This window comes from Salmo salar, chromosome ssa04, assembly GCF_905237065.1.
Source record: "Salmo salar chromosome ssa04, Ssal_v3.1, whole genome shotgun sequence".
NCBI classification, from domain to species: domain Eukaryota; kingdom Metazoa; phylum Chordata; class Actinopteri; order Salmoniformes; family Salmonidae; genus Salmo; species Salmo salar.
Genome location: NC_059445.1, coordinates 12,430,545 through 12,444,777, shown reverse-complemented (window position 1 = coordinate 12,444,777; position 14,233 = coordinate 12,430,545). Strand labels below are relative to the sequence as shown.

At 46.2% G+C, this 14,233-nt stretch overlaps 1 protein-coding gene across 2 annotated transcripts in view; it reads left to right on the top strand.

Moving 5' to 3' along the window:
* Positions 1-14,233, top strand: part of LOC106595585 (zinc finger protein basonuclin-2) — a 232,447-nt gene that overhangs the window by 17,602 nt on the left and 200,612 nt on the right. The window contains exon 2 of one of the 2 annotated variants that reach the window (XM_045716496.1): positions 810-936. The exons of the other annotated variant lie outside the window; for it this stretch is intronic. Coding sequence (XP_045572452.1) covers positions 934-936 — 3 coding nt within the window. The 5' untranslated portion in view covers positions 810-933. The remainder of the gene's footprint in view (positions 1-809; positions 937-14,233) is intronic. 2 annotated transcript variants of the gene reach the window in all.

The window sequence follows — 14,233 nt, the reverse complement described above, 5'->3', positions numbered from 1 at the left end:
GTTGGGTTCCGCTCTTCTCAGATACAGATTTTTACTGTGGTCTGAGAGGGGTGTTAGTGGGCTGACTGTGAAGGCTCTGAGAGACTCTGGGTTTAGGTCAGTGAGGAAGTAGTCTACAGTGCTGCTGCCAAGGGATGAGCTGTAGGTGTACCTACCAAAAGAGTCCCCTCTCAGCCTACCATTGACTATGTACAGACCCAGTCTCTCTCTCTCTCTCTCGCTCGCTTTCTCTTTCTCTCTCTCTCTGGGGCAGTAATTGATAGTGATGCTGCTGTGTCCAGTGCTGTAGCCTACTAAGCATTCTGGTCAGCACTATACTAGAGGTGTGTGTGTGTGTGTGTGTGCGCGCATGCTTGTGTGTGTGTCTGCGCGTGTTGAAAATGTAAGGGCCATTTTTTTTGCGCAGAACCCCAGTCTCAGCTCTGGTATGTGTCCTCGACTAAGGAATGCATACAATGGTATTTGTTCATTAGTTTAGTCGTCCTTGCATGTGAAGAATTTCCCAAATCAAGAAGTATTTGAAAATAACTATTATTGTTATCTAGAAAGTCATGAATGATTTTAAGAGCTCTAATTTAGCCTCCCCAGTTTGCAGAAGTTTTAATTCAGCAATAGACTGTACTGTGTGTCTGTGGCTTATCATATCTAATATAATGGTCTATAAAAATTCAGTACATCTATAAACGATCTAGTATAAACATATTTCTACAAACATCTATAAACACATCTATACCTATATTCCATGTTTATCCTGAATAACCCATGCAGTACTGTATATTTAGGTTCTCTCTCGTGTCTCCCTACCCCAGCATCAGGTAACCGTGGCAGAGTCGGCTGAGTGTCGGCGTGTGTGAAGTGTAATTGCTACAGGAAGAGGAGGGGAGCGTCTCTTATCTGCTGCGGGGACTAAGCCCCTCCCCCGTCCACACAGGCATGGTATTTATTACCCCCTAAGTAATCACTTTGCTCTCCCTCTTTTGATAGACCGTTATTGCTCTAACTACTCGGGGTCCCTATAGGAATTTGCAGGCCCTCCAATTTTATTAGACAAAGGCCCTCATTATTCAGACGCCGCATTAAGACCACCATTAGATCCACTCTGGCCCCCAGTCCACTGAGTCGCCCGCAGGATCCCGTTGCAAGACACTTCATACCGTACGTTGGGCACAGAATGCACACAAGCAGGCAGCCACACACACATACACATATGCACACGCTGAGAATGTTATTCGGTCATGGTAGCGGTCTCTTGTAACTCAGTTGGTAGAGCATGGCGCTTGTATCGGCAGGATTGTGGGTTCAATTCCCACGGGGGACCAGTATGAAAATGTATGCGCTCACTACTGTAACTCGCTAAATGACTAAAATGTCAATGTAAAATGTAGTCCAGTCACTACAAACAGAAGTCAAGATGTAACTAGTGTCCATGGCCTACAGTGACATCAAAATGACTGTTGTTGGGTAAAGAAGATGAGTTTTAGTGACTCAGATGTGGTTTGTTGTTTTCTTTTGGCTTCTTCATTCTGTTTGTTTCCCCACTCGGAGGCGGTTAGGCTTCGTCATTGTGGCTTTCTCTCTCTCTGCACTCGTTCCTTCGACTCTCCCTCATTCTTATGGCAGCAGCCAATGAGCACTCTTCCCCGGGGACACGAAAAAAATAAATAAACACCCAGCTTGTGGTAGAGAGAGAGAGAGAGAATAAGCGTCCTCCGTTCCTCCTCCACCTTCACTCCCCTCTCCCTCATTTCCTGCGCTCTTTTTTTTAATTTCTTTGTAGCCACCTGTGAGCGTCCAATATGGCCGCCTTTCTTCGCCGCAGCTAATCGATGGGCTCTTATTGGGTTTGACTGTTTGGTCCAATATCTCATGGCCTCATCGCGGGCCGCCCCGGGGCCGGAGGATCCAGACTAATAACTCTAGTCAGTCTCAGGGGACTCGGTTGAGATCCAGAGATGAGGAGGGAGAGATGATTAGTACTGAGATGTTATGTAGCTGGAGTTCCAGACCCTCTAACACAGAGCAGAACATTATCTTCCCCCTGAAGAAATCTAGCATCGCAATCCTCATACATTTTAATTGTGTCATTTGGCCACCATGATGACACATGCTAAATCATTAATTCCCCCCCCGTAAATCCAATCCAAGACATGTTCCTGTAACAAGGACTCTCTGGCAAGCCTTCATAAGTCAGTATAGTGAAGTTGGCAGGGAACAGAGGCTCTGTAGACTGTAGGAGGGAAACATATGAGGAACACATAGAAACCAATATGTTTCCTGTATGTTTGTCTGTAGTTGTCGCGGGTCGATGGGCCCAGGGCCGCAGAGCCACGCTTCAATATGATGTCTGCTAAATCTGAGGAAAAAGGTGGTTTGTTTGGACTGTAGCCTGTGGCTGTTTCTCAAATGGCATCCTATCCCCTGTATAGTGCACTACATTTGACAAGGGCCCATAGGTCTCTGTTAGTGCACTATATAGGGAATAAGGTGTCACTTGGGATGCTGCCAATGAATCCTCGATGCACTTTGAAGGTAAATGGAAGTCATGGTGACTCCGTGGTATGGTACACATAAACCCTGTATTGTACACACTGTCACTCTGTATTGCAAGGATATATTTATGGAATAAGGCCAGAGGAGGTGTGGTATATGGCCAATATACCACGGCTAAGGGCTGTTCTTAAGCACAACGCATCGAGGAGTGCCTGGACACAGCCCTTAGCCTTGGTATATTGCCCATATATCACAAACCCACGAGGTGCATTATTGCTATTATAAACTGGTAACCAACGTAATTAGAGCAGGAAAAATAAATGTTTTGTCAGCCAATCAGCATTCAGGGCTCGAACCACCCAGTTTATAACGAGTGTTGCTGTGAATACACACTTCCACTAGGAATTTGGCATAGTCCTTGATACTGTCCCACTCCTTATGCAACGGTTGGGACTGTTGTACATTCTTGCACTATATAAAGTATGAGCATATCCAGGGCAACAATAATACATCTCAATTGGGACTGGTGAACTGCTGCACTTAAACTGAGTTTGTACTCATCCGTATAGTCTACTGTATACTGACTTAACACTTGTATTCATGGCAGTAAGTGTGCCATTATGTTGTAGGTGGAAGAATGTGCCCTTCTGTGAGTCACGGGCTGAGATTTCTTTCTGAATGAAAGAGATTATCCCCCAGTTTCCTAGCCAGACACACACACACACACACACACACACACACACACACACACACACACACACACACACACACACACACACACACACACACACACACACACACACACACACACACACACACACACACACACAAACTTAGCTCAGTAACATACCTGTCAGCTGGGACAACCCACTAGTTTGAGTGAAGTGAAGGCAAAACAGAGGTGAAACGAGACAAAATGAATTGGCGAAGGGAGAGTGCCACTTCAGCGTAAAGCTGTCATTACCACGGCTAGCGTACTCCCTCATAAATAGTTATAATGAGCTGCTTTCAGCAGCCAAATCATTCTCTATGTAACATGATGTAACAGGAGAGGAACAGTCCTCTTCTTGCTCTGATGTAACCAGAGACGGTCCTCTGCGTCTGTCTGCTGATTTGATTCAAAACAGATGGAGTTTTTCTGCAGGATTTTCTGGTCATGTTTTAATTTTCAGAAGATCCCACTTCTGCCACCAAAATGATGGTTCAATGGTTCACTAATACAGTAGCTTGGTGTCTGATATTCTATACCTTCTTCCCTTTCAGTTTTGTTGTCGGTACATGTTTGTTGTTGCGAGTTTTCACATGTAAATCTTTTTCTCGTTCGCCGTGGCTATTTGGCTTGGGTTCGCAGCGCAGTTGCATTTTATAAGCCAATGAAAATGTCAGGCACATTTCTCAGAGTGAAAAATACCATTTTGTGACAAACTGTAATCTCATACTTCGATGCGTCTTGGCTGTGTAGCACTGAGTAAAAGCTATGATTATGGGTGAAGGGTTTAAATGGCTGGTGTGTCTGTTTGTCTGTCCCTCTATCTGTCGGGAAGTGGCAGGCTCAAACCCATCACAGAGGTCGTATGTCACCGCTTCATTGGCTAGGTTCAAGGACTTCCTCTTGAACCTAGGTGTGCATGTTCACGAATGCGTTTGTGGATTCCCAGCATAGAGTAAACGGGAGAATTGAAAGGCACCAAACGCCCAACAACACAGTAACAACCAACAACACAGCAACACACAGCAACACCCAACAACGCAGCAACACCCAACAACGCAGCAACACCAAACAACACAGCAAAACAACACAGCAACACCAAACAACACAGCAACACCCAACAACACAGCAACACCCAACAACACAGCAACACCCAACAACACAGTAACAACCAACAACACAGCAACACCCAACAACACAGCAACACCCAACAACAGCAACACCCAACAACACAGCAACACCCAACAACAGCAACAACAACACAGCAACACCCAACAACACAGCAACACCCAACAACACAGCAACACCCAACAACACAGCAACACCCAACACAACAGCAACACCCAACAACACCCAACACAACAATCACAGACACCCAACAACACAACGGCAACACCCAACAACACAGCAACACCCAACAACACAACGGCAACACCCATCAACACCCTACAACACCAAACAGCCCTACAACACCCAACAACACCACAGCAACACCACAACACAGCAACACCTAACACAACAACACCCAATAACACAACGCCTTACACAGCAACACCCAACAACACCTAACAACACTCCCTCAGCTTATCTGTTTTACAGGAAATACACTAGGATCGCACTGACTAGTGGTGTCTTTCCTTATTCTGGATTATACTGAATATTGGGTAACACTTCATTTGAACTATATGTCATAACAGTGTCATAATATAGTCATAAACATGACTAATAATGGTCAGTGGTGGGCCAGGCTGAATTCAGGAGTTAATATGATTTTGTACTGTACTCTCTCAGTTGGTATTGTTGACTGGGTCTGGTTGATTGTCCTCTCTCTGAATCAGTGGGTCCAACCAGACCAGTCCAGACAGGAGGACTGGAGGGAGACAGTTTAGTGGACTATAGTCTATGTCCCAACTGCCAAAAATATTCAGTCAACCCCATGGGTCTGGAGAGAACCCATCCGTTCAACAGTAAATCCACACACACATACTAGTCACGCTCGGCCATATGGTCCCCTGTGTGTGTGTGTGTGTGTGTGTGTGTGTGTGTGTGTGTGTGTGTGTGTGTGTGTGTGTGTGTGTGTGTGTGTGTGTGTGTGTGTGTGTGTGTGTGTGTGTGTGTGTGTGTGTGTGTGCGGGCATGTGTCTGTGCATGCGTCTGCGGTACGGGGAACTTATGTCTGTCTTCACATCACAGATAATTGCCTCCTATTCACAATGGCAAAACACACCAGACCCTCCTCACATGATATAGTAGGAAAATACTGTAGCCTACAGAAACTCTCCATCACTGGGAAAGGCAACATTAGCTAATGTTGAGAATGGTGTGAATTAAAGTGGTACTTTCTGTTCATTACAAAACAAATGGCACCCTTTGACTGCAATTAGCCTAGAGAATGTCTTTACCAACTACCAACAATGTCATTTTTCATCCGTTTAATGCCTCTCTTTGATGTGTTTTTAAGTAGGATTACACTGGTGCAGTTTTCACAGATGACAAAACGTCATCCTATTCGTCTTCAATGTCTCTTCAATATCTTAGTTTATCTTCATTCTGGCTATAACAGCCTTAGGTCACATGGCCCATTGCCAGTCTGGGCCAGTCTGGGCAGTAGTCGGGGGAATAGGGCGGCCATGATTTCTGAACACACGCACATTTCTATGTTATAATCTGCATTTGGCTCCCAGACTTTTCTATCCCCTTAATCCTCAAATTAATAAATTAAGCTATAATTAAGAAAAAGTGTTATAATGATCTCCAATTACACTTTTTGGGCCAGATAACAATGTGTCTTCAAAGCCTCTACAAACCCTTGCATTGCTAGGTTAAATGCTAACACTTAAAGATAACACAGCTGCATTGGCCGTAGACTCTGCATCACTAACTGCGGCAGGCAAAATGCTATCGCTAGAAGCTAACACGGCGAAATGCTATTGCTAATAGTTAAAAGCTAACATAGTTGCATAGACCGGTTGGTTGTTTAGCAACAAAACCGACACGTGCGCAATTATGGGGCAAAACAGACAGGGTTGACTTGGATTGTTGACAACATGTAAATTAGGTTTCGTCTCCAATATTTATTGCAAACATAAATACATTTGCACAATGAGCCCTTCTGTCTCACAAATACATTGTTATAGCTAGCTAGAATTTTTGCCATATCAGCAACATCAGTCAAAACACCTCAAAACAAGACATGATATCAATAACAAGATAAAGCTAGCTGAAACAAGCCACCTAAGATTCCCCACATGGCAGCTTCATGTCATTGTTGCTAGCTATCTGGCCATCCAGAGTCATAACAACACACAGATTTCTACAGCCTTCTGCATCGATTTCGTGACGTTGTCTGCTAACCCAGCTATATGGCATGAGATTCTACATCTCCAACTGCAGAAGGTGAAATGCTATTGATAAAAGCTAACACAGCTTCCTATGGCTGGATACTGGCCCCTTTAATTTCAAAGGTAGACTTTGGGAGTTTTCTCCATCTGTTACTTTGCTTGCAGTTATATTTAAGTAGCTTGTCTGTTTTTTAAAGCCTATGGATTTCATGTTTCACGGTTGTGGTTTCTGACCAGGTCTGCTCTTCAAAGCTAACCTTGGCTAACCTTGCTAGCCAGGAAGTTGACTTTGCGTGTCTCGATCTTACTTGACAAAGCGCAGTAAGTCAAACTCACTCTCTGCTCTGGATAGTGTAACTCTTTTCTTTATTTTCTTGGTTACTAATTAAGAAAAGGTGGAATTCCTGAATAACATTGTGCTTCTTGTAGCTACAGAACACTAGTAACGTTAGTAAAGATACTAGTTTTTGTGAGGACTGTATCTGAATGCTCTCTTTGGGTCAAGTTGACTTCATCATGTACTTCAATTATACAAATGATATACTTTTATACTTCTTGTTCCTAAGGCTAGTGTAAAATTGCTTCTATTATGTTGCTACAAATGAGATAAGGGTGGAACTGCTAAAAATGTCTATTTGGCTTCTCAGAGCATTGGTGAGAGCTACAAACTGTAGTGTGTGTGTGTGTGTGTGTGTGTGTGTGTGTGTGTGTGTGTGTGTGTGTGTGTGTGTGTGTGTGTGTGTGTATCCATGTGTGCGTAGAGTATCTGAAAGGCTCTTTCAGCAGGACCATGGTGACTTGATGGTGTTTAGCCCGTCCTCCCCCACCTCTCCTGGGACTTGTCTATGAAGCAATCCCAGTTTTCCCTCTCCTCTCCTCTGCTCCGCTGCATCCATATAGCACTAATGATTATGGAAGTGGACAGTTTTTTAATGCAGTAATGTCATCAGTGCCGCCATTTGATTGCAGGTCCATTGCACTTGACGGCGCCCGCAAATGCATCTAATGCACACACTCTGCAGAGTAGTCCAGTGGTTCCATAATCAGAACACACAGCAGAGGTTGGTTAGGTGTGTGTAGCTTCACATTTTGGAGTGTGTCGTCATGGGTTCTGGTTTGTGTCAGACACCCATACCATTTGACATTTTCCACGTTTGAAGTCGTACTCAAGAGCACTAACTCCAAATGGCATCCAAGTGTCTCAGAACTGCAAAGAAGCCTGGATTAGCCTTTGTTTATTTTTCGTGGTTGGGATTCAGGCAACCCAAGGGGCTGTCACTGGCTTCCACCAAGAGCCAGATCTACAGCAGAGAATCTAGAAATGGCTCCCTGCTTTCATTTAAAATCTCTCATTCTCCTTACTTGCTACACTCATAGTTTAGGGAGACCATGGCAACCCAGACCCACAATGCCCTGGGGGTGCCCTCTCAGCCTTGGCTGTGTCTTTGGCTGCATCTGAAATTATACCATATTCCTTATGTAGTGCACTACCTTTGACCAGAGCCCTACATTCTAAAGTAGTGCACTATATAGGTAATAGCATGCCATTTCAGACCCACCCTTGTCCAGTGAGGGTCCAGGGAACATGTCACCTGACCCAGTCAGGCCAGGGCCCGGTCAGTCAGTCATCCGCTGCTCCCCATCCCTCGGTCCTCACAGTCCAGTGGAGCGCCCCTCGCCCTGGTGCAGCTAAAACAACACGCTGCATCCAGTTTGAATAATACCACGGTGCAGGTTGTATAAGGGCCTGAATGGTACACACTCACACACACGGTGGACATGTGAGGGTCTGGACATGTGGCGACGAGGTGTACGAAGAGTGTTTGTGCTTATGTTTTTATGTCTACGTAGTGGTACATGCGCAGTATGTATCGTTATCCGAGTAACTTCGAGGGTATGTGAGAATGTGTGTATTAGAATATGTGCGACTTTGTGTACGAGTCTGTGTGGGTGGGTGTTGGTAACGGTATGTCTGGGGACCTACCACCACAGTCCCCGATGCTCCCACAGAACACATCCCAAGACCCTCTCCCTCTCTCTCTCCTTCTACACCCCTCTATCCCCTCTCTCTCTCCTCCCGTCTTCCCTTCCTGCAGTTCATATTTCAGTTTGCTCCCAGGAGCTCGCAGGTCCATGCCAGACGGAAATTTGCTGAGGCTGCAGGAGCCCCCTCGGAGGCCACACGGAGGAGGGACAGGAGGCGAACAATCGGGCCCAGTCCTCCCTCTCTCTCGTTCCCTCTCTCTCTCTGTCTCGCTCTCCCCAGCCTGCCAGGCTGCACAGGTCCTCAGGGTGACTCGCTGTTGGCTCAGGACACAAAATCCACCCCGAATACCTCCCCCCACCCTGCTCCTCCTCTCCCTCCTTCCCTCCCTTTAACTCCCTGGAGTGGGACGGTGAGGCCATCCAGTCATACGTTGTCCATCAGTGTGTGTTTACTCTCGATGTGACAGGGCCGACACATCTGGAGTGCATATTCAGGTTCCCTCTCTCTCTTCCTCTCTCTCTCTCGCTCTCTTTCTCCCTCCCTCTCTCTCTTTCAGTCTCCTTCCCTCTCTCTCGCTCTCCTCAGTGCCACTAGGCACATTCCGCCAGATCATTTCAGCCCCCGTTGTTATGGCGATTGTCTCTCCCCTCCAGTGATTTTCAAGTTGCATGACAGAAATTGCTGGAGCTAACCAGGAGTGCAGGGGTGTGCAGGGGGAGGTTAGGGGAAAGAGGGCGAACGGGAGGAGGAGGGGGACAAAAGTCAAGGGAGATCAGGAAAGAGGAGGAGAAGAGGAGGGAAGGAGGGGGGTACGTTTTTTTCTTCTCTTCTTTCAGAGAGCAAACTAATTACAGCTTGAGTTCTTCCTTTCTTCCCTCCCTCCGTTCAGACACCCTGGCTTGTGGCCTAATGAAGTGACACTCTTTCTCTCTCTCTCTCTTTCTCTCTCCCTCCTTTGCTCTCTCACTCATCTTTCTCCCCCTTCTTTTCCCCTAACATTCCTGTGCTGGTGTGTGACTGTGACGGCTTGTCATCTCCCTGGAATGTCCTGCTCTCCCACCTCGTCCCCTGTTTCACGTGAAGCATTCGTTCCTGGGTTTCTGACCCTCACACTCACTCACACACTGAAAGGCTAGCTTTTTGAAAACGTGTGCTAGCAGATGGTGCCCATTCGGCTGCATACTTACCATTGGCTGGGGTCCACAACAAGCAGAGAGATCCACAGATCTGTAGTCCACGGGTTGTTTCTCAACTGGAGAAAAGTGTTCAAGTTATTTTATCTCGTGTTGCCTGTGGTAGGAAAACGGGACAATTTACTGTATTCTGGTAGACCGGAGGAATTCTCATGATTATGTTAATGACAAAATGGGGTTTACCAAAAGCAGCTTATAAATGAAAAACTGTTGTTTCACACAAACTGTATGTATTTTGTAGCTTGTCCGACACAGGTCCTAGTAGCCACACGTTTGACATTTAATTTAGAATTTTCTTAAATAGATGTTAGCAATTACCATTCTTTGTCTAACAGAGCACAGACAGAGATTATGTGTTGTGTGAGGCTCTCTCCCATTTCTCTCATGTTCAACAGTACAGTATCCGGACGGAGTTCTTTCTCTATTTCTATCATGTGACTTTTAATGAAGACAAGATCTTTGCTTTAGATAATTACTAGGCCCTGATGCAGGGCCTGTTTCCTACTGCACATGCAGACATATAGAGAAACATGTTTCCTACTGTACATGCAGACATATGGAGAAACATGTTTCCTACTGTACATGCAGACATATGGAGAAACATGTTATCCTACTGTACATGCAGACATATGGAGAAACATGTTTCCTACTGTACATGCAGACATATGGAGAAACATGTTATCCTACTGTACATGCAGACATATGGAGAAACATGTTATCCTACTGTACATGCAGACATATGGAGAAACATGTTTCCTACTGTACATGCAGACATATGGAGAAACATGTTATCCTACTGTACATGCAGACATATGGAGAAACATGTTATCCTACTGTACATGCAGACATATGGAGAAACATGTTTCCTACTGCACATGCAGACATATGGAGAAACATGTTTCCTATTGCACATGCAGACATATGGAGAAACATGTTTCCTACTGCACATGCAGACATATGGAGAAACATGTTTCCTACTGTACATGCAGACATATGGAGAAACATGTTTCCTACTGTACATGCAGACATATGGAGAGGCAGGCAGGACGTTAGGTCTAATGGTGTACAGGAACATGTTGGACTCATTCGCTGAGTAGCAGAGATCCAATGGAAGTCAATAATGACAATGAAGTGGTGGCTGGGGGGGTAGTGTGTATGTGTGTTGGGAGGGTTCTCTCTCTGTGTGTGTGTGTGTGTGTGTGTGTGTGTGTGTGTGTGTGTGTGTGTGTGTGTGTGTGTGTGTGTGTGTGTGTGTGTGTGTGTGTGTGTGTGTGTGTGTGTGTGTGTGTGGTCTCATATTTATTCAGCTCAACGCCTGGATGAGCAGGACTTATCCTCTGTCCTGATTACCCTGCCTGTCCTGCCACCATTAATCCTTCAGAGACCCTGGCCCCCTATCACCAGTCTCTAACACACACACAGACAGACATTCCCCCGTTCTCTCTCTTTTTCTCTCTGTCTCTGGTTAGTCCTGAGGGCAGAGATGAGAGGTAGTGTGTGTGTGTGTATCTTCTCTCTGTCACCTGGCCATCCAGGCTCCTGCTAGGCATCCCTAGGGGCCCCCAATTCCTCTAATGCAACGCACAACATTTTTGTGTGTGTTTGCACGTAGCTACTCTTCTGATGTTCTTCTCCCATATCAGCCATCCTTTTCTTTGGTAGAGACACAGTCTTCATTAGCCAGAGCCCTAACTGTGTGTGTCTCTATCTCTCCTACTCAGGACACCGGTGATCCTTCAATAACACCCATCACAGCCAAGACATAATATTGAACATGGCCACATTCCCTCTACCCTGCTCTGTGCCCGTTTATCAATTATTGAAATGAGAAAAGTAAAAACACATTGTACTGATAAATAGGCCCTTTGTTTCTGGCTCGCCACGAGCACTTGAGACACACACACACACACACACACACACACACACACACACACACACACACACACACACACACACACACACACACACACACTTGATGGAGGCTGGCGCCCCCCCCCCAACTTTCACCAGCACTACCAGCACAGGCCTTTTGACTGAAGGTCAAGGAGCGGGTTGTTTAGTTGTGGTGGCTGTATGTAAAGAACCCAGGGGATCCAGCAGCCTGTTATGACTCTGATGGAATGATGGTGGGAGCCGGTGCCAAAGCCCTTTTCAATGTACACGGGAGGAAAGGAAGGGAGGGAGAGGGAAGAAGGGGAGAAGAGAGGGAGGTATGGGACCAGCTCATTATAAACAGTAGCTCAGGGAAGAGTGCATTGGGGAAAGGGTCTGGCAAGAGATAGCCTTATAGTGGATTAGTGTATATTTAGAAAAATATAATGTGTTATATAGTATTGTGTTATATACCGTGTGTATAATGCAAACAATGGGGGGAAAGCATGGGGAAAGAACATGGGGAAAGGGCATGGGGAAAGGGCATGAGGAAAGGGCATGGGGAAAGAACATGGGGAAAGAACATGGGGAAAGGGCATGGGGAAAGGGCATGAGGAAAGGGCATGGGGAAAGAACATGGGGAAAGAACATGGGGAAAGGGCATGAGGAAAGGGCATGAGGAAAGAACATGGGGAAAGAACATGGGGAAAGAACATGGGGAAAGGGCATGGGGAAAGAACATGGGGAAAGAACATGGGGAAAGAACATGAGGAAAGAACATGGGGAAAGGGCATGGGGAAAGAACATGGGGAAAGAACATGGGGAAAGAACATGGGGAAAGAACATGGGGAAAGAACATGGGGAAAGGGCATGGGGAAAGAACATGAGGAAAGAACATGGGGAAAGAACATGGGGAAAGAACATGGGGAAAGAGCATGGGGAAAGGGCATGGGGAAAGAACATGGGGAAAGAACATGGGGAAAGAACATGGGGAAAGAACATGGGGAAAGGGCATGAGGAAAGAACATGGGGAAAGGGCATGGGGAAAGAACATGGGGAAAGGGCATGGGGAAAGAACATGGGGAAAGGGCATGGGGAAAGAACATGGGGAAAGAACATGGGGAAAGAACATGGGGAAAGAACATGGGGAAAGGGCACGGGACTCACTAGATTTATATTCTGAACATAGTTTGTCATACTGTGTGTAGCATACTGTGTGTAGTATACTGTGTGTAGCATGCTGTGTGTAGCGTACTGTGTGTAGCATGCTGTGTGTAGCATACTGTGTGTAGCGTACTGTGTGTAGCGTGCTGTGTGTAGCGTACTGTGTGTAGCATACTGTGTGTAGCATACTGTGTGTAGCGTACTGTGTGTAGCGTGCTGTGTGTAGTATACTGTGTGTAGCATGCTGTGTGTAGCGTACTGTGTGTAGCATGCTGTGTGTAGCGTACTGTGTGTAGCGTACTGTGTGTAGCGTGCTGTGTGTAGCATGCTGTGTGTAGCATACTGTGTGTAGCATGCTGTGTGTAGCGTACTGTGTGTAGCATGCTGTGTGTAGCATACTGTGTGTAGCGTACTGTGTGTAGCGTGCTGTGTGTAGCGTACTGTGTGTAGCATACTGTGTGTAGCATACTGTGTGTAGCATGCTGTGTGTAGCGTAATGTGTAGCGTACTGTGTGTAGCATACTGTGTGTCGCGTACTGTGTGTAGCGTGCTGTGTGTAGCGTACTGTGTGTAGCGTACTGTGTGTAGCATGCTGTGTGTAGCATGCTGTGTGTAGCATGCTGTGTGTAGCATGCTGTGTGTAGCATACTGTGTGTAGCATACTGTGTGTAGCATGCTGTGTGTAGCATACTGTGTGTAGCATGCTGTGTGTAGCATACTGTGTGTAGCATACTGTGTGTAGCATGCTGTGTGTAGCATACTGTGTGTAGCATGCTGTGTGTAGCATACTGTGTGTAGCATGCTGTGTGTAGCATGCTGTGTGTAGCATGCTGTGTGTAGCATGCTGTGTGTAGCATACTGTGTGTAGCATGCTGTGTGTAGCATGCTGTGTGTAGCATGCTGTGTGTAGCATGCTGTGTGTAGCATACTGTGTGTAGCATGCTGTGTGTAGCATACTGTGTGTAGCATACTGTGCCACACAATGTAAGACCTACAGGATGTTGAGAACCTATTATGTGAAAGAAATCACCTGAGATGTCTTCACTGTCCATAAATGTTCTGTGTGTGTGTGTGTGTGTGTGTGTGTGTGTGTGTGTGTGTGTGTGTGTGTGTGTGTGTGTGTGTGTGTGTGTGTGTGTGTGTGTGTGTGTGTGTGTGTTCCTGCCATTTCAAACGTTGGCAGGGAGATGAAACGCCTGTTGACACAGTGTTCTCTTTCCCCTGTTGCTTTTCCTCTCCTCTGTGTTGGAAGTGACCACAGGACCACCTGAGAGACACACACACACACACACACACACACACACACACACACACACACACACACACACACTCCATCCCCTTCTACTGCCAGCGCTCCAGCTCTCTCCACTGTCCCTGTCTTCTCCTTTTTCCCATAACAAATAACACGGCACGAAATCCCCCTAACCTCCCTCCTTGCTGCTGCATCATCTCTGGGAATGTTCCTTATGGCCCAGCC